Source organism: Dryobates pubescens, chromosome 12 (assembly GCF_014839835.1).
Source record: "Dryobates pubescens isolate bDryPub1 chromosome 12, bDryPub1.pri, whole genome shotgun sequence".
Lineage (NCBI taxonomy): Eukaryota > Metazoa > Chordata > Aves > Piciformes > Picidae > Dryobates > Dryobates pubescens.
In genome coordinates this window covers 12,107,695-12,128,962 of record NC_071623.1, presented here as the reverse complement: position 1 = coordinate 12,128,962, position 21,268 = coordinate 12,107,695, and the positions used below count along the sequence as shown (strand labels likewise).

At 39.7% G+C, this 21,268-nt stretch overlaps 1 protein-coding gene across 1 annotated transcript in view; it reads left to right on the top strand.

The window, feature by feature from the left end:
- Positions 1–492: 492 nt before the first annotated feature.
- Positions 493–21,268, top strand: part of DMD (dystrophin) — a 1,125,431-nt gene continuing 1,104,655 nt past the window's right edge. Inside the window, exon 1 of the mRNA XM_054165818.1 lies at positions 493–612. Coding sequence (XP_054021793.1) covers positions 516–612 — 97 coding nt within the window. The 5' untranslated portion in view covers positions 493–515. The remainder of the gene's footprint in view (positions 613–21,268) is intronic.

The window sequence follows — 21,268 nt, the reverse complement described above, 5'->3', positions numbered from 1 at the left end:
GCACAGCAGTGTTATTCAGAAGTAGCTTTCGAGCGGAGAGTTTCACCGGGAAAGTGCTGTTTGGCTGGACACAAATCAGCAAACGTTTAGCTGAAGTGTGAATAATTCAAGCGTGCCTGAAGAACTGCGCTTTCTGAAGAGACGAAACACAAGGATAAGGAAAAATCTTCAAACATTTGCATCAGCCTTAGAGGACAATGCGAGCAGCAGGATTTGAAACAGATTTGCCGATGTGCTCTCTTTAGGCAGGGAGAATGCTCATTAAATGCAAGATGCTTCTGTGGCTCATGTGTTTGCACGGAGGTAGAGGTTTGCAAGACTGACGTATCAGATAAAGTCAGAGTGGTTACCACACTGATGGTGTAGCAGCTGCATAATAAATGATGGAGAGAATCATGTTAGGCATGCCCACCTAACCTAACTTGAATCATGCGAAAGGGGAGCTGCTGGAATTCAAATAGACTTTCTGGTTCCCAGCAGTCGGCAGTAATAGAATGCTTTCAGGAAGATGACAGATGCAGGGGAAAGATGCTGTTTTGCACTATCTTGATTTGTTACGGCAGCCAACTTATTGGCATGATGGAGTGACAAGAAAAGCAGCTGGCATGGAAGGTAGGATTATCAAAGCTATTGCATCATTATGAATGTAATTAGAAACTGACCATGACAAAGCATATGCTTGAATGAGCTGCTGCCGATGGCAGAGGATTTGTTGCTGAGGTCTTGAAACTCTGAAAACAACATTCCTCGTGCAAAATGGATTTTGCAGTTTCATTTATGCTTGTGTTACCCTTTCTTTTCTGCTTGCTTCCAAGCTTGGGGAATCGCTTGCTTGAAAGAGAGTGTTGTGTGATGATGAGACTGAAGAATAAAGTCTTTTCTAAGTCTGTGAAGCCTCAGGTAGATAGAAAGAAAGAAATGTGAGACAAGACTAAGAAAGACTCCCTCTGATTCACTAGCAAGCTCTGATTGATGTATTGACATATTCAGGAATCCCGAGGAAATCTAGATGCATGTACTGAATGTTTTGGTATAATGAAAAGATACTGTTACAGGTCTCTGCTTTATAGTTAGTTTTTCTGACAGGTTTTATTCCCCATCAGCTTTTAGCTCTTGACATTTATTCGGTTGTTCGGTATTATATAAAGAAAATACATCAATATCTCCTGCAGGGTTTCTCAACAACTCCAGCATCTGTTTCAGCTATTGAACTGTATTCACGTTTTGCCAACTTGATGCCTACCCAGCTGGTCTATCATTTCTCGCTTGATTACAGCTCCTAATTTCTCTGTATCAGCTTGTTTCAGATAGGATTTTGAAAGCTGTTAATGAGAAATGACAGTAACTGCTAAATTGCTGAGAACTGGAGTATTCTCTTATTTTTGAAATATCAGAGGGCATTTTAATGTGCATTTTCTTAAATTCATATTCTGTGTTGCAGTGAGGCTTTCATATGATCATGGAATTTATCTGTGAAGACTTTAAACTAGATGAGTCACAAGCATAACTTTCAGATGCCTATTCTGAGAAACTTTGAGGAAATTTAAAGGTGTTTGCTTTGGTGTCTGTATTGCCTTAATATATGTTCCTTCCTCCCACTTGCCCTCCCCCCCATCCCTTCCACAACATATATAGTCCCCCTCTGTTACGGTGAGCAGTCATTAAGTGTATACTGTACATATCGAAATGCATTTTATCACCACTAGGGTGAAACTGCTATGCAACTCCGAACAGGTGATTTGAACAGGTTTAAAACAGACATCAGCTCTATCAGTGTGGGTCATCCTCCATCTAAGAAGTAAGTGTTTTCTGGATGTAAGCCAGGACCTCTCTTTCCTCCCTCTTCAGAGGTCCAACAACCGTTCAAACACTGCTTGATAGCTTATGGGATGTGATTATTTAAAATTATTTGCATTATGTTCAATTATTTGGATAATTTTTCCTGGAATAATACTTTCATTCATCTGTCTTTTTTTTTTGCAAGTTGGTGATCAGGAGATCTCATTGTACTGGATATTCACCTTTCTGACTTATTTTAAATGACTTTGCTGGCTGTACTCTATGTAGCTTTGTCAAAAGGGTATCAGGCTATTAAACAGTAAATGTTGCTGACTAAATCTTAACATCTCTAGGAAAATAGTTGTTTCTACATACACAGCAGTGAACCGGCATTTAGAAACTTTGAAGGTAAAGGTTGGTAAAACTGACTTAGTGTTAGTTAGCCTGAGCTTTTCTCTGTTTTGATCACTTCTGTGAGGCATTTTAAATGATTTTGTAACTCCTACGAGGAGAGATGCACTTACCAATAAAGAGCATAACTATGGGGTTTGTATAGCCAAAAAGAGTTCTGTAGTTTTAATGACAATTAAAAGCAAACAAACAACTTACTCTATTTCAAACAAGTTGTACTAAATTTAACCATAATGTGTCCTTGCTGATGGTAAGGAAACTCATAACCAGCTGAAGTGCAATTCACTTTTTCAGGGTAGAAGTAAAGTGGGTTTATATTGCATGCATTACACTTCTGCTTCTGAAGTTGCTAGTTGCTCTTTGCCTCAAGAGTACTGGTTGATCATGAACATACAGTAGTTACTTGGAATGGTCTTCTCCTTGTGACGCCAGTAATCATAGCTGCATGCTGTCTGTGGCCATCTTCCAGCTGACAAGTGATGTTATACTTTGCTTCTCTTTTATCTATAGTTTCTGGTTTCAGCTTTTTGCTTCACTGATGAGTTAAAATGACACTAGGTGGAGCTAGCTGATGATTATAAATAGAGCTACGGTAACACAGGCCTGCCTAATGAGCAAGCCCCTCTATGTAATGATTGTTATTAAAAATAACAATTTAAAACATGAAGTATTGAGCTGGAGCCTAGCCATGAAATTCTGGAGTAAGAGGAAACAATTTGTCCATTTTCCTTTCCTTTTACAAGCTAGCAATCAAAGATGAAAAATAATATTAAGGAAAAAGCATCGATATTCAACAGAGAGGGCCAGGAAGCAGAAGAACGGAAAAGAGGAGCGAAGCATCAATAAGAGCCAGCAGATGTTTCCACTGTAGATACATGGAGATATCCGACTGTGTATCTGTCTCTTTAGCCTGATAAACATAGATTTTTCTCTCATCCTTCCGCATAAATCTTCTTTTCCTTCTGTCTTCCTGAATTAATGTATAGAGCTGGTACCTTTCACTTTCTATTTAGATATGAGGACGGTGTTTTCAAGTCTCTTCTTGGAGGGGTTATCTAAAAATCGTGTGGGGGCACAAGAAGTTGTCACTCTCATGTTGGCCAGCCACAACTAATAAAACCTTAAAGGGTTATTTACTGACTGGGTATATGTGTTTCTTCACGTGGTTTTAGCTATTAATCCCAGTCAAGGGTAAGAAATCTTTAATTCTAGGCAGTGTGACAAGACAAGAAAAAAAACCCCACTCACTCCCACTCAGATTTACAGATATGTACCACAGATAGGGTACACGTATTAATCTAACAAAGGAGAGAAATCGGGATACATGCTGATACTTAGATACACGAACTGAAGAGGAAAAACCAGAGGAAATAAATAAGTGTGAGACGAGTACAGGAAAAGCGACGGGCAAAAGTAGAGATTAAGGATATGAGCTGGAGCAGTCTGTCAGAGCAATGATAACTCCCATAAACATCTAGTGAGTGAAGCACTTGCAAGTTCATTCAATGTCTTGTTCTTGCTGCAGTAAAATGAAATTGGGGTAGGGAGATGCTCAAGTCAGAGAGGAAAACTTGCCCAGCAGGGAGATGTGCCTTGGAGTCCAGGAGTTTAGAAGTTTAAAGGACTGGAAATTGACCTTTTTGAACTTCGTCATTAAAAACCTGAAATTTTAGTAATTGATGGTAATCACTTTGCAAAAAGATGCATGATGCACGCATGGGAGTCATGGTTGCCCAAGGGACATTATTGAACATCTGGTTATGCACTTCTTTCTACAAAGAAATATTACAATTAATCAAAATAGATTAATTATATTAGAAAAGAAGGAAAGATTTTGCCCTTTAAGAGCTAGAGTTCAAGCTCTGTGCTTTATTTATTTATTTATACTGTGTAACAGACTTAAAATTGTTAATGATTTGAGGGGGTTGTATTTGATAATAAATGCTAGAGGATATCCTTTCTCCACATCCCAGATTAGGGTTATTTTTATCACAGACGATTAAACCAACCTGTCCCTGAAATCATATATTTTTAATCTCCATAGGAAATGCTGAGGTTTCCAGAAGCTGCTGGTTGTTGCTAAGCACCGTGTTAACTTTCTGCATGATGCTGGAAGGAGTGAAGGGCAGGGGAAAGACTCATCTATCTGAACAGTTACTGGACTGTGATCAGTAAAGACCTCCAGAGAAAAGTGTGAGAATTTTCTGAAGGCTGATATTTTCTTCCTTCCTCTTCTCATTCTGGTGAAATCAGACCAGAGGATTTCTGTATTTGAATTGGAAATAACAAGAAAGCCTTCAGCTTGCTGCTTGGCTGCATGTTATAGTGGGTGGATACAGCCCATCCCCTTCTTAAACTACAAGTTACAAGCAGTCTCTACTCTGTGCCACTAGCTCCAAAAGATCCAAGTGATTTGCTGCAAAGCTGTGGTTATGAATTCAGCTGAGAAGTCCTTTCAGAAATGTCCTGGACATGATAGACCCAGTGATTCAGTCATGAAAGAGGCAGTGCTGAAATGGAGAGGTGGAAGAAGGGAAATCAGGGACCTACCATAATGGGAGAAGCATTGAGTAACAGTAGTTTTGCTTGCATATTTTTTTTTTTTCACTTTTAATTTATGATCTAAGCATCTGTGCCTCAGAATAAGGATGTAAAGTGCAACTGTGTACAAAAATCAGGAACCTCTGTCTGCACTGCAGTTTCTTTAGTTATTATCTCTAGGATAGATCCTAGTCTTTAAAAACAGGAAAACAGAAGAGTAAATCATGATTAGGCACACAGTGGATTTCATTAGTATCCTAGGGTTATCCAGCTTAGTGTTTTACACTGCAGCGCTGTTCTTTACAAGATGTTTCTTTCATTTGCATATCCCTAAAGATACTGCACATAGTGCAGCCAGTACTCTGATTTACTTGATACAGAAACTCAAGATGCTGAAATGGTCAAGTAGATAATTTTGATTTTGACCAGTGCTGGCAAAAGCTCTTTATTCTCTTTCATCTTTTACTCCCTTCCACCTTCTTACCTCTGTCTTTCCCGCCTGCCCATGATTTATCACAACTGGGGAAAAGGTAGTTCAGAAAAAGTTAAAGCAAAATTTGAACAGAACCTAAGATACTTAAAACTTACATTTTCTTATCTGCATTTAGTATCAACTTCACCTCTTTCTGTAGCCTTTTGATGCTTAGAAGTAAAGAGCATGCAAAATTTCTTTTATGGGGTCAAATTCTCTTAGCATTCACTTCTGATCACTCATATTGATCTGTTTCCCCCATCTTAAAAGACACACTAAATAAAACTACCACATGCTGTTTTCTCCAGACTTTCTTTTTTTTTTTTTTATGAGCAGCTTGTGATTTTGATACAGCTTTTATGCAGGTAACATATGTTTATGCAAATACATTGGGAAAGGTTCATCATTTTGTCCTTTAATTTTAAAAATAAATGACTAAAGAAAAATCTACACCACCTATTTTTATAGTTGCACAGTGTGTTTATATCTAACACATCTTTATTTCCTCTTATTACAAAATACCATTTATAATGGTATTTATAATGGAAGGTCCTCTGCAGTTTCATACTAATAATTCCGAATGGTATTTAATATTATTTTTTTCCTAGGTACAAATGTCACTCTTTCAAAGGGCAAGCTGGATTATTCACCTGTTTGTTTAAATGAAAGGTTTTGTCACAGACCAGACTTTTCTCTTTGCAATCCCAGGCTGCTTTTCATTTACTGTTGGTCAAATTTGAGATAAAGATTGCAAACACTAAAAAAAAGAAAAAAGAAGCCTGTTGTCTTCAGTAATGATTGCAGATCCTGAACCGTGACTGACTGTATTGGGTTTGCCTGAGGTGGAGTTAGCTCTCCCCATAGCATATTTCATAGTGCTGTGTTTTGTAGTGGTAGCTAAAATGGTGCTGATGCCACTCCAGTGTTTTGGCTACTGCTGAGCAGTGCTTGCACAGCACCAAAGTTGTGCTTTTCCAGCATCCCTCAGCCTACTGCTGAGGGCAAAAGCTTGGTAGGGGATAGAGCCAGTCTAGCTGACCAAAACTGGCTAAGGGGGTGTTCCACACCATATGACATCAGTTCAGATGTAAAAGCTAAGAGGAAGAAGGAACTGAGTGGGGCATTTGTCCTCTAGAGCAACCACCACGCGTACTGAAGCCCTGATTCCCAGGAAGTGGCTGGACATTGTCTGCTAATAGGAAGTAGAGAATATCTTTGTTTGCCTTTGCTTGCTTGTGCAGCCTTTGCTTTTCCTTTATTAAGTTGTTCCTATCTTGACCCATTGGCCTCTTGTTACATTTTCCCTCTCCCCTAAGAAGGGAAGTGGTAGAATGGTTTTTATGGGCATCGGGCCCCCATCTAGGGCTAAACCATCAAACTGAATCAGGTTTTGAAAATGAGGCAGAAAAGCAAAAGTATAAAATAACTTAATGAAGATGAAAAATGTTATACCTATATTTTTTGAGAGCAATAGTGGATGGAATCTTATAAGATGGATGCTTTAGTGAAATAGTTTTGGTACCACTGAAATATTCAGTGACTGAAGATTGAAGATAATTTTGTTAAGAATTTTAGGATGTTTGTGCTTTAATGTCTGTGGTGACTCTCAGAGCAATAGTAAAACTGCTCATTTCTTAGTGGTCTTGATTTAGACTAATGAAAAACAAAAGGGATTTTTGTCTCGTGAATGAATCAGGTACTTATCAAAATATTTCAAAACCAGTGAAATGAATTGCCAGCCCAGTTAATCCTGTGATTAAATCTTTTTATGCATGTATCTCTTCAGATATTTCTTCAGAAGCCAGGAACAAAAAGCATGAGACAGATGTTGGTAAATCCCAGTAATTGCATTTATTCCCAGGTTCTGTTATATTTCAAAACTTCAGAAGTAATGAGGATTAGGTATGGTGTAACCTGAACCAAGATGAAACAAATTCTAAGACAGTTACAGTTATGAAGAGGATCTCAGGATACTAATTTAAAGTTGTGACTATGAGTCAGAAATTCAAAATACCTAACATACATTGGCATCATATGCAAACCAAAACCAGTACCATCATCTGCCTTCAGAATACAAAAGGTCAAGTATGGTTTGCTTCCTTCAGAGAACCTATGGTTTAATTTCTGTCAGGATATTTTATCAAGTTAAAAACTCTTTATGTAGTAATACCTCATTATCTGTCATAGTACCTAATCCCACACTGTTCTTACTGGCTCTGGTTGTTGAAGTATATGGGTTTACATGTGACTTTTAATCATCAACATTAGGTAAAGTGTTAGTGTGGATAATAAAGGTTCTGGAACCATAGGGAAATGTTGTGTTGCTGAAGAACATCAATTATTTCTCTAACAGCAAGCAAATTAATATTGCAGGAGTCTTCAGTGAAACTAGTATTCAGTATGGGATTCTCCATGATCTGGCTGACCTGTTGAATAAGCAGCCCAAGGAGCTCTGTCAGTGTACATCTGCTTACACCTAGAGAGCAGGACACTTGCTATTTTATTATTAATATTATTTTATTATTACTGAATGTGACTATTATTTGTGTAACAAAAATGTGTGTGGCACTTGACAGAGCACAGAGAAAAAGGACCTTCCCTTTGCTCTAGGGAATGATACATAATTAATGTGAGGGGTCTGCTTTATATCCTCAAAACCAGACACAGAAAGATGGCTGCAAACCCTGGCCAGATGTAAAGCTGAGACAAAGCCTAAGCAGAACTGGGATTGCATTTTGTGGCCTTCTTGTCACGGATGCACAACCTAAGGATTTTCCACTAAATGAAAATAGTATTGTGCAGAGACATGCCACCCATTGATGATTCTGAGATGATGCCATGGAAACACAGAGATACCCATGTTAGTCGTTGCAGTTTTTGTATGAGCCAGAGATAGGTATGTCTTTGGGAATCCTTCACAGCCTGTACTTCAGTCAAAACACTGAAACTGAAAAAGAGGAAGAAAAAAAATCCAAAAAAATGTGAAAGAGAAAATCTGAACTAGTGTATTAGATGACACATTCTAATTTAGAAGGCTATCTTACTCTTCTGCTGCTTCATGCAACATGTTGGCACCTGCTGTGTCAGGACTTACTTTTTTTTTTCCTGAGTGAACAACCATCTGGGAACAGTTGTGTGAATTATTATAATTCAGGAGAGAACCCACCCACCCCAGTATTTGGTTTGCATTGAAGCATAGTTTTCTGGTTTAACACCCTGCCCCAGGTTTTGCAGAAATACAGCAAGTGCAATAAAACTATTGAAGAGAGGTGCATCAGTGCTGAAATCGTCAGATTTATTTTGTTTCTCTGGGATTTTATTTGGTCCCAGCTCTCTCAAGTGAGTTTAAAGGAAAAATAAACTAGTGTTTATAGTGCTGGATAAATTTGCACTGACAAGACTGGAAAAGCAATTCCTTCAATTTTCAGTGTAGGTATGGGACTGGCAAGCACTGGCCTCATCCGTGTCACTGCTCCCTGGGAGATGCAGGGCAAGAACAGCAGAAAGAGGTTTTAGGGGTTCTGATGCGTGTTTCCCAAGTGACTCTTCTGCATTGGGTCTCATTGAAAAGGCTTTTTGGGAGAGGGGGTGAGTTGGAAAGGGGCTGCAGGGTGGCTTCCATAAGAAGAGGCTGGGGGCTGCCCTGTGCCAGATGCAGCCTGTCCCAGCCAGCTCCAGTGGACTCACTGCAGGGCACAGCTGAGACCCTTAGCCGAAGTGGCACCACTTCTGGAGATGTCTGTACAAGAAAGGGTAAAGCACTGCTGTAAATGGAGTGAGGGGAAGAAAATGTGAAGACAGAGTTCAGAGAAGGAATGAAGGAGCAGAGATTCCTTTGCAATCTCTGCAGAAGACCATGCTAGAGCAGATATCCCCATTGTAACCCATAGAGGACTTCATGTCAGAGCTGTTGGATATTTCCTCAAGAAACTGTGACCTATAGTGTGCCCATGCCAAGTATTTCCTGAAAGAGTACAACCTGTGGGAGGACCCACATTGCAACAGGGGAAAAGAGTGAGGAGGAAGGAGCAGCTGAGAAAAACTGTTATGGAATGACTCACAGCCTCTGTTCTCTATGCCCCTGAGCTGCTTGGGGTTAGGATGGTGGGAAAGAAATTAGGAGTGGAGGAGTGAAGTGGAGCCTGGGGAAAAAAGGATCATAGGTGGCAGGTGTTATTTCCATCTTTCTGTCATTGTTTCTCTCACCATTCAAATCTATCGGAGTTGGCAATAAATTAAATCGATTTTCCCCAAGTTGAATCAGTTTCACCCATGACAGTAGCTGCTAAACCATCATCCTGTTTTTATGTTGACTCACAAACGTTTTTATCATATTTTCTGCTTTATCCTGTTGAGGAGAGGGTGTGAGAGAATAGCTGGGTGGGTGTCTGGCTTCTGACCATGGTCAACTGACCACAGTGAGGTTACGCAGGATTATTCCAAGTGAACCTTCCAAATTATCAGGCGGTAATGACTCAGGTTTGGTAATTTTTAGGGCTAACTGATATTAGAATGACTGGGTGTGGACTGCATCTGATACTTGGTAAAAAAAGAAAAGTTGTAAAGCGAAACCTCTCTCTGTTTGAAGCAGTGAGTCACTTGCTCCAGAGCTACTTACCCTCAACTTGCCCTAAAAAGACAGATGAAAATACATCATGAAAAGGGCATTATTACTAGTTTAAAGCCTCTGTAGTTGTGTGGACCTGAACTAAGATGAGGACTGTGAGGATTTATATTTGGGCAGCATTGAGTGCCTGTCTTTGCTTATATTTTTATGTACCAGAGAGAGATTGCACGCATGAGATTTTTCCATTTCCTGTATTACAGTATCACAGTATCACCAAAGTTGGAAGAGACCTCAAAGATCATCAAGTCCAACCTATCACCCAAGACCTCATGACTAGACCATGGCACCAAGTGCCACGTCCAATCCCCTCTTGAACACATCCAGGGATGGTGACTCCACCACGTCCCTGGGCAGCCCATTCCAACGGCTAACAACTCTCTCAGTGAAGAACTTTCTCCTCACCTTGAGCCTAAACTTCCCCTGGTGCAGCTTGAGACTGTGTCCTCTTGTTCTAGTGCTGGTTGCCTGGGAGAAGAGACCAACCCCTTCCTGGCTACAACCACCCTTCAGGTAGTTGTAGAGAGCAATGAGGTCTCCCCTGAGCCTCCTCTTCTCCAGGCTAAACAACCCCAGTTCCCTCAGCCTCTTCTCATAGGCCTTGTGCTCAAGGCCTCTCCCCAGCCTTGTTGCCCTTCTCTGGACATGCTCAAGTGTCTCATTCATAACATGCAACTGAAACTTGAGTTTTAACCAGTTCCAGGAGGGTCTTCTTGCTTTTAACCACTTAAAAGTGAAGGAGATTGGTACAAAAATTGGTCGCAGCCTATGATTGTGACAGGCTGTGTATCTGAAAGGGATAAAAGAAGAATGGAGAAAAATTATTGAAAAGTTATGCCACAAAAACAATCACAGAAAACTTAGTAATTTTCCTTTAAATTAAAAAAAAAAAAAAAGGGGGGCACTACCCAAATCTATTTTTGTGGCATTTCACATCACACTGGTTGTACAGATGTTATCTGTTTCTAGTGGCATTTGGAAAAAAAAAATAAGCTGTTACAGCATTTTATATGTTTAATTATTCTGAGATAATCAGTAAAGGCAAAATACATTGTGGTTTCAGGTTGGAGTTTTAAGAACTGCTTTCCTGGGCTGGTAGTAAACAGAGAAACAGCAAGCTATCACTTGCAGGATGTTAAAGCTCTCTGTCACAACAGGTTGTAGTCTAGAAGCTGCGTTCCTTTTCCACCATTGGCAATACAATCCAAGTTTAAAACAATCCAGTTGTTCACTAAAAGTATTGCCTATTAAAAGAAAGTTGTAAGCATTAAAAGTGAATGAGGGTAGGATAGGGTTTATTATGTTCGGGAGCACCCAGCTGGAGCCTTGTGTGAATGACTTCTCGTGACAAACTTGTTTAAGCTTTTTAGAGAGATTTATTTTGTGAGATAACTAAAAGGTCAAAAAATACAATGGGCAGGGAGCATTACCTTGGGACCATTTTATATTCAGTACTGATTTCACACCCATGACTTGGAATTTAAAAGCTTTGTTTCCCACTGTCAGCTCTCTGAGCTTCAGACATTGACTCTCAATATGAGGCTACTAAACTGCTAGATTTCACTGGAAAAAAAAAAATGGGAAAAGCCTTGTTTTAATCATTGGGGTTGTAGGCCTTAAAAAAGAAGCATATCATCACAATGGAAATGTAAATGATTTTGGAAATGTAAAAAGCCATGATTTCTTTTTCAGGGGCAAGGAAGTCTGTGTTATTTTATTTATTTCTTTTTAATTTGTCCATCTTTGGATTGTACAGGAGGTCAGTTGTGGTTTCAGCACATTTCTTCCCATGTTTCAGGCTTAATTATGTGTAAGTTAGGAACCAGGCTTAAACATTGATGAGAAGTGCCATGAGGATGATTAGAGGGTTGGAGCATCTCTCTTATGAGGACAGGCTGAAAGAGTTGGGGTTGTTCGGTTTGGAGAAGAGAAGGCTCTGAGGAGACCTTGTTGTGGCCTTTCACTATCTGAAGGAGGCCTACAAGAAAGGTGGTGAAGGAATTTTTAGGTTATCAGGTAGTTATAGGACTAGGGGAAATGAATCCAAGCTAAAGGAGGGGAGATTTAGTTTGGATGTTGGGAAGAAGTTGTTCACTGTAAGGGTGGTGAGACACTGGAACAGATTACCCAGGAGGGTGGTGGAAGCCCCATCCCTGAATATTTTTAAGGCCAGGCTGGATGTGGCTCTGGGCAACCTGATCTAGCGGAGGGTGTCCCTGCCCATGGCAGGGAGGATTGGAACTAGATGATCCTTGAGGTCCTTTACAACCCTGACAATTATGTGATTCTGTGAGGATGTCAGGATTCAGTGGAGACACCCACTGAAATCTGTTTTACAATCTCTGTCCTGCTTTCAGAGAAATTCAACTGGGGAGGTGTCAACAAACTAGTTAGAGAGGACCAGCTTCACGTCTTCATTGGTTATTGCTGGAGGTCAAAGTTTATTTATGGAATCCTGGCAGTACTTTCTGTCCTTCTAACCAAAAAAACCCCACCCTGAATTACCCCACCCCATTACTGGAATAAAATGTTAATCTTTGCTGCAGATACATTTGCAGACAAGATCTGCGATACTTCTTTGTACTCCCTGGCATGATGGTTAGCACCTGTAAGACATTTGTCTTGCTGATTATGCTTGTGAGTACACTAGAACAGTTCCAATTTCTTGTAGTAAGTAATGAGCTCCATTGCTCAAGAACAGCATAAAGAGATATGCAGTAAGTTATTATGGAACTTGAAAATTCAGTAAGGAAAGTTCATCTATACATGAAATAGAATTAACTTCATTAATCACATTCCTCCATTGAGTGTAGTATTCAAAATTCTAGCTTGCTTGTTGATTTATTTTTTTAGTTTGTTTGGGTTTGGGGTTTTTGTTTGTGTGTATGGGGGGGAGGGTTGTGATTTTTTTGTTTTGTTTATTTTTTAATGTTTTATAGTTTATCATATTGCAGTATTGAACATTTTTACTGTTACTATCAGTACTACTAATATTCTAAGAACAGAGTAGGGATTTAAATGCCTGGTGAAATCAGAACAGGGCTGGAGCAGTGAGAGTTTCCTATTCCAGGCAAGAGAAGTAAATGATGGGATAAGACACACCTAAAATTTAAACTGGTTTCACTTACTTTTGTAGTCCTTGGTTGAGGAATGTTAACTTCCTTAGGAGTGCGCAGGAAGAGAAATAGTTACACGTGGAGTCTAAAGAACACATCAAACAGGGTCTGGTTTTGTTTATATTTAGAAAACGACTGCATTTCAGATGATTCCTAGCATGGTGCTCTCATGCTGTATGCTTCGGCTCAGAGCAACAAAATTAAGATTCAGGACCTCAAAGACTTGCTCTTTTGTGATGCTATTTACACCATTTCAGATCAAGTCTGAACTTTAATATAAAAGTTGATATTGTTAACCCTGGAAAGTAAACAGCGTGAGAATAACTGATCTTTTATTTTCTCAGAAGTGAGGATAGGAAGAGAGGAAATATTTGGATAAAGTAATTAAGTGGTGGTGTGGTTTTGTTTGTTACTTTTGCTTGTTGTTGTTTTTTTACCTACTCAAGAATTTTGCAAATGCGTCCACTAGTCAAGCGGTTCTCAGAACTCACATTTTATACTGGTAGGAAATGCTTAGGGAGGTAAACTGAAGAGTATTGAAACAAAAACATTCCCTAACAGGGAGGTGCTGCACCACACTGAAAACCACAGGCATATGATTGATGAAAATATTACAGTTAACTGTATGAAGCAGCCTTGCAGCTCATGATTAGAGCCTGAATGTCACGAGGTACATCATTTGGAATTGGTGCTCTCCATTCAGGTCTGTTTGGAAGTGCAGCAGATGCTGGAACCCACAGAAAAGAGACTGAGATTTGCAGAATAAGAACACCTGAGTCCATCTCAGGTTTCATCCTATGGGGATATCTTATAGCTGCATTTCCTTATCAGGAAGGCTGGGGAAGGACTGTTTGGAAGGGTGTGTAGCAATGGGACAAGGAATGATGGTTTTAAACTAGAGTAGTGTAGAATTAGGTCAGACATAGAGGAGGTTATTTGCAATGGGAATGGTGAAATACTGGAACAGGTTGCCCAGAGATGTGGTTGAGGCCCCATTCCTGGAGACATTCAGGGTCAAAGCTGATGGGAAGCATATTGATCTAGTTGGATATATCCCTACTCACTACAGGGGGACTTAAGATGACTTTTGAGGGTCCCTTCTAACCTGATGCATTCCATGGTCGTGTGATCCTAGGCTGTAACCTCTCAAGCAGTGTAAACAGCAACTTTTCTTTCCACATCTTCTATCTAGAAAGATTTCTAGAAATTGCTGGTGGAATACCTAGACTTGTGAACTAATGCTGTATCGAGTATCATATGGCAAGTATGTTCCTGTCCTTTGTCAGTTCTCCTAAAATAGAGGAACAAGAATATATCCAGGGAAATTGAAAAGAGATTCCTTGAGAAAGGAGAACCATTCTTACACTGTAAGATTCATTGTTGAAAGTTGTTGCCAGGAGGTGTGAGGTAAGAGAGGAGTCATAACTGCAAAATGCCAGAAGGTGCATTTAGGTCCCAGTTTGATGGTCAACTGAAAAAAAATAAAATCCATTTATTCATGATTTACTTAAACAGTTTAATGCTATCTTCTTTGGTCAGTATTCAAACAGCTAATGTATTTAAAATCAGCCAATAAAATGGAAACCAGGAACACTTTTTTTTTTTTTTTTAGAGCTCATCTAACCTAGTTGTTCAGGGTTCCTGTGGCCTTCCAGAATACCTAAATAGAAGAAATTTTATTTTGTATAATTATGTTTTCATTTTATTAATCAATGCTTAGCATTGTTTACAGCAAAGATGTGTTTCTTTCTTCTCATCTTTCATTTTTTTACATTTTTATTTTACTTTTTTTTTTTTTTTAAATATCTGCTACATCTTCCTTGCATTTTGACACCTTTTTAACTTTGCTTTCTCTGCTGTATCTTATGGTGCCTGCAGGTAATGTTCAAGATCGAAGGTGCCAGTAGTTAATACCTCTGTTAAATTTAATGCATATCATTCTCCAGAGATGCAACAGAAAGGGTTTGCCTTTGAAGCTCTCAGATAAAAGCTGAACTGACATACCTATTTCATGCATCACATCAATCTGTTTTGCATGCTGCTGTCATCCTGCCTGAAGTTGTGCAAGATTAGACTCAAGCCATGCAAAACAAACAAACAGGACAAGTATGTTGCTGCCACTTTGAACTGTGTGTGTCACATTAACTCTTCTGTCAAATATGCTTAAGCTGGAAAATAACCAGGAGATGTGAGTTGCACTCACAGAGAAAGTTGCAGTCTCCTGCCAGCCATACTCAATAGCTATGGTAGCATTTACTGTTATACAGTATTGACTAACCTCTACAGCCTGCCCATTCAGTTATTAATATAACTCTTGAAAATTAGTTATTCTTTAGATCTTGGACTTATTTCAGATTTGTATCTTTTCTAATACGTCCTAAACTACTTCCTCCTCATCATTCCTCACTGCAATTACTGACAGACTGGTTGGAATTACCTCTGTGGGAGTACTTTCTCCAGCAAAGACAGCTCTACCCAAACACATTTGGTCCATTGGGAACATGTAACTGTTTTGAACATTCATGCATGTTCTCACATGTAGAATCACAGAATGTTAGGGGTTGGAAGGGACCACCCAAGATCATTTGGTACAACTCCCCTGCCAAAGCAGGATCACCTAGGGCAGGCAGCACAGGAACACATCCAGGTGGGTCTTGAAAGTCTCCAGAGAAGGAGACTCCAAACTCTCTGTTCCAGTACTCTGTCACCCTCAAATAAGGAAGTTTCTCCTTGTTTTGAGGTGGAACCTCCTGCGTTCTATCTTGTACCCTTTGTTCCTTGACCTGTTACTAGGCACCACTGAAAGGAGATCATCACCTTCATCCTGACACCTACCCTTCAGATATTTATAGATATTGATAAGATCCTCTCTCAGCCTTCTCTTCTCAAGACTAAACAGCCCCAGGTCTCTCAGTCTTTCTTCACAGTTGAGGTGTTAGAGTCCTGCAATCATCCTTTTTGCCTTCTGTTGGACTGTCTCCAGCAGGTCCCTGTCTCTCTTGAATTGAGAAGCCCATAACTGGACATAGTATTCCTGGTGTGCTCTCATCAGGGCAGAGCAGAGGGGGAGGAAATCCTCCCTGTACCTTCTGGACACATTTATCTTAATGTATCCAGGATGTCATTGGCCCTCTTGGCTACATGAAATTTAAAAGTTACCAGGAGAAGTTTTTGAAAATAAAAAGGATTATGTGAATTTTAATTCCCTAAGACCTTGTCATTTTCTTCCCATATTTGGAGGACATTTTGTCTACTTCTGTGTAGATATTTTTAGTGTGGCTGGAAAACCTGTGGGTCATTGTGGCATATTTTCTCCGCTTAATCTGCTGTTACTTATGATAATGGAACTTGTGCCTCTGGATTTGTACTTCTCTTTGGCATGCTGCCACTTCTGCAGCAGAAGCCAAAGGCACATCTTTTCCAGTGATATAGCCCCAGAACTCCACAAGTCAGCTGATTATGCCTGTCTCAAACTCCTCCGGGAACATGGATTTATAGCCATCAGTTTCTTCTCCTCATTGTCTGTGGAGTTCTAGAAAGCTTGTCTGAATTTCACAGAAGAGGAAAAGATTCGTTATGTGGGGACTTTGGAAGTTTGGAGAGACTGAGACAAGGAAACATTGGTATGAACAAATTGGTCATGCGCACGTGTGTTCCCTCTTCCAATGAAGTAATTGTATTTCACGTCACAGTAGAGTCTCATCTCTGGAGGACTCCAGCTGGTTTGCAAACGTAGATGAATTTTGAGCATAACAACGTACAGATGGGAGGATACACTATTAACCCTGTTCCAAAAATGGAAATAGCACAGGGAGGTTTTCTGAGCCAGCTCAGTTAGAGGAACAGAATATCTGTCTGATTTTGTTCCCTTTTAGAATACTGTGTTAGAGGAGTAAGATTTGGGAATTTTACTTCTTGTGCCTGCTTTACATGCCTTTGCTGACCATGCAAATACAGACTAGCTAGAGCCTTCAACTTTTGCCTCTGAGTGTCATTAACATAATTAACATAGCTCATATTTGCTAAGGTAAAGGGTATGTTTAACCCTCTAAACAAAATCTTTCATTTCAATCTTTTGTCAGAGCTCCATGTGTCATGCTCTGGCTTTTAATGAGGAGCAATTAAAGGGTTTAATCTTGATCAGCCTTTGAGAAGTACACAGAAGCCTACTGTGTCCCCAGGCATACTCATCTTCCTTTCCTGGTTTGTTTTTTTTGGTTGGTCGGTTTGGGTTTTGTGTTTGTTGTTGTGTTGTGTTTTGGATTTTTTTTTAATGTGGGTTTTGTTGTTGTTTGGTTGCCTTTTTTTTTTTTTTTAATTCTCTTTCCAGTTAACCTGTCCCATCTATTTCAGAGGAATTCAGGAAGGAAAAGGCTGAGATGTTTTGGTATCCCAAGAAAAGGATAAGGATTCCTGGTTCACCTATTTCTGAGCCAAGAGTTTCTTATGATTGTTGTAGTTGAAAGCAGAGATAAAGGTGCCACTTGTTTTCTCCTATTCAAAGCAGCAGGAGAGCACATATCAGAAGGGATGGTGCTAATCTTCTGCAGTAGAAGCAGTGGTGTACCTACCAGAAAAGATCTCTGGCTTACCATGTTTTAAACTGCTCTAGAGCACAACTAATGTATGCTGTAGGGAGAGCCATACCAGTTCCAAACAAGCCAAACCTGGAACTGGTTTAGAACCAAACTTGGTAGAGTTAGATAATGGTTGACTTCATGATCTTAAAGGTCTTTTCCATCTGAAATTGTACTATGTTTCCATGGAAGCTGTCTGGCTGTGTTGCACAGGAAAAGGGTGAAGTTTCCATGCCTGAGACTCCTGAAATGTGCTGCATCCTAAAGATTTGTCAGTGATCAATGGAAATAAGTGGGGGAAATATCTCAAGAAAATGCTGTGGAAAATTCATCAAAACATGTGTATGTGTGTGCATGTACATAGACATTCCCAAACAGTCCAACAGATACTGCCAAATAACAACATGCATAGTATTCTGTTTCCTGCCTGGAACACTTCAACTGTGGTGATCATGTAATGGTTTTATAATTTAGTTTAAGGCTACAAAATTAAGTGGAAAGCTATCATCACAGGTTTAGTAATAAATGCAATCTCCAATGCAATATACAGCAATAAACTGCAGATTCTGCTGTTGCCTTTAAGTTGAAATTAAGCAAAAGAGAGTCACTTTAAGCTCAGTTTCTCTCCAAAATGGCAGTGTTCACAAATGCAGGAACAGAACTGAATATACTCATGGAAGTCATGATAATTATGGAACACAAGATTAACCTAACCAGGGAAGATAAATATCTTGGTATTTGCTGCAATGATAAACTGACTTTGGAATGCAGCATGACAGAGTGGCAGATTATATTTGATTTTTCTAAATATATATAGCTCACAACAGGCCACCATAGTATTTGTTGAATCTGAATGTCCCAAGAACCTCATGTTGTCTTTGTAGCATGGATAGTTATTCTTTTGTAATAGTTTATGGGAAAAGCTTACAGCTTTAATGCTGAAAATAGATAAAAGTCATCGAAAGATGCTGAAAATAGAGGACTATCTTGAGCTTTAGAACATGGTTTCTGCCTTAATTATGAATTAAATCTTTCTCAAAGGCCATATATTCTGGGTCAGTCTTGTCTCTGTAATTGAGTTTCATTGGTATTGTATAACATGCTCCATCTTAGTTTAAAAAAATATAAGTAAAATTCTTCTAGAAGGCAAGATCAGATGTATCTGAGCTGCGGTTGACTGCCACAAAACTAGGCTAAACGTATATAATTTGTGAAGAAAAGTACTGTTATCTTTTCCCTAAATTGTAGAGGCAAGAAAGATGATATGATGGTGTAGAAGTCAAACCAGTTACTAAATAGTTGCTGATAGAGTTCTCTGTGTCACTGAAGTGCTGTTAACAAATACCTGTTCTCTATTGCATTCCGGTGATACCCTCTGTACATGGAGAGAAGTTTCAGAGTGGTGTTTGTTTCATTTCCTTTTCTAGATAAAAACTCTTCAACAGGTTCTTCAGTAGGAGTTTTCATTGATGTCAGTAAATCATGGAATCTTGACTTCAGGTCTTTAAATTTCAGTCACCAATATTTGCAGTCTCTAGAGATGAATTTGTGCTCTGCAATGCACTCTCTTCTATTTCCTTAGGAGCTGAGGTACAGAGATCTGCAGTATAAGTGCAAGGAGGGGGCTCACGACAGCACTGTTCTTTTTACTGAGCTCTGTCAGCCTCTGAGTGAGTCAGAGAGTTTAAGACCAGGAAGGACTGTTAAATCGTTCAGTCTGACCTTCTGTAAGCAACAGACCATTACATTTCAGATAGGTATCCCTTTGCTGATGGTGATAACTTGTGCTTGGCTAAAGTGTAGCTCTCAGATGCCCAGGAAGGCACAACAAATGTGGTATGCATTAATACTCTTAGCCATGTGTTTTTATCAGTTAAAAGCCATTTCTAAACAAACACTCCTTCCATAGCTAAAAGCTTGCCTTAGTCTTTCACCACAGTCAGCTGGCACGCTGCTACCTGTCACTACAAAACTTGCCATTCTTAATTTTTAGCTTGACTTTACTTGGCTTCATGCATTCATTGACTTTGTTAATTGATGTGTTGGTTGAGGACTGTGATTTTGCCAACATTCTTGCATGATCTCTCCAGGAGTACATTTCCCAGCTGTGTGTCTTCACTTTACAAATGTGTGTTTCCCTCGTTTCCATCCCTTTGGAACGGATTACTTCTCCTCCCCTTGCATTCACTGCATGTCAGCTGCAAAGTGAGTAGTCCCTTACACCTCCTCTTCAGCTGTGCAGAAACACTACTCTGCCACTCTCAAACTTAGTCCTGTGGTGGCATACCAAGGCTTCTAATTATAATAATATTCAAGACCTATTATTTGAGACATGCTTTTGTAACTGGTACTTGAACATAATTTTTCATCAAGAAATTGTGACCTGTTACTGATTGAAGTGATTAGAAACAACTCCTTTCAATGACTGTATTTTACTTTGAGGAGAGAAGGAAATGGAAGGGCTTACGATGACACAAAATCTGAGTTATCCTATTTCTTCATGAAGGTTGCAATTCCTGAAAACACAAACCATTGTTATTTTTCAGAAAGTAATGCCTGGGGTATCATTCTTGGATTAACAGCCCTTTCAGTATCTGTCTGCTCCTCAGCCTAGAGCTCCATCCACCTTCTCAGTCTCAGGCTGCGCCAGGGGAGGTTTAGGCTGGATGTTAGGAAAAAGTTCTATACAGAGAGAGTGATTGCCCATTGGAATGGGCTGCCGGGGGAGGTGGTGGAGTCGCCGTCATTGGAGGTTTTCAGGAGAAGACTTGATGGGGTGCTTGGTGCCATGGGTTAGTTGTTTAGGTGGTGTTGGATTGGTTGATGGGTTGGACGTGATGATCTTGAAGGTCTCTTCCAACCTGGTTTATTCTATATATTCTGAGGCACAGCCAAGTCACTATGCTTTTGAACTTCATGCGTACAGAGACAATTTTAGCAAGCCTCTTATACTGGTACATTCCCTTCATGTAGTTTCATTGCTACAACTTATTGTAGAAGAATGATTATGTTTTTTTTTTTTTAAGTTTTGTTCATCTTTAGGAGATGATCCCTTTTTGAAGCACTGTGTATTTGAAGCACTCATTGCTGGTGGCTACTGATCTGCCAACATCTTTGGTCTAGTTGAGCCTGTTCTAGTGCTCTGTGACCCTCACAGTGAAGAAATTCCTCCTCATGTTGAGGTGGAACTTCCTGTGCTGTAGCTTATATCCATTCCCCCTTGTATTTCCCCAAACCTCTCATGAGCTTCCCTCAGAAACATGAATCAAAAGCAACCATGGCTTCCCAGACAGGCTGTGGAGTCTCCTTCTCTGGAGACTTTAAAGACCCATCTGGATGTGTTCCTGTGCAACATGCACTAGATTCTATGGTCCTGCTCTAGCAGGGGGGTTGGACTTGATCTCTGGAGGTCCCTTCTGACCCCTAACATCCTCTGTGTGTGTGTGAGATTTTCTCCCATATCGCAGTGGAATGTGAAAAAAATGAGAGGTGTTTGGATGGTCTGTTTTATACATAGACTTGATTCATGAAGCTTACAGTTTATTTTACTATGCTAACTGTTGCAGTAAGTGAAAGGAGAGAAGAGGTGAATCCCCTTGCATCCTAGCTGGTCCTCAGAGATGAGGAGGCATTATATATGCCAGCTAATGTGACTATAGGCCTGGCACCAGATGCACAAATGTCCTATCTGCTCTAGGTCTATCAGATTGCTTTTAATAAATGCATGAAACTGCAGAATAGTTATATA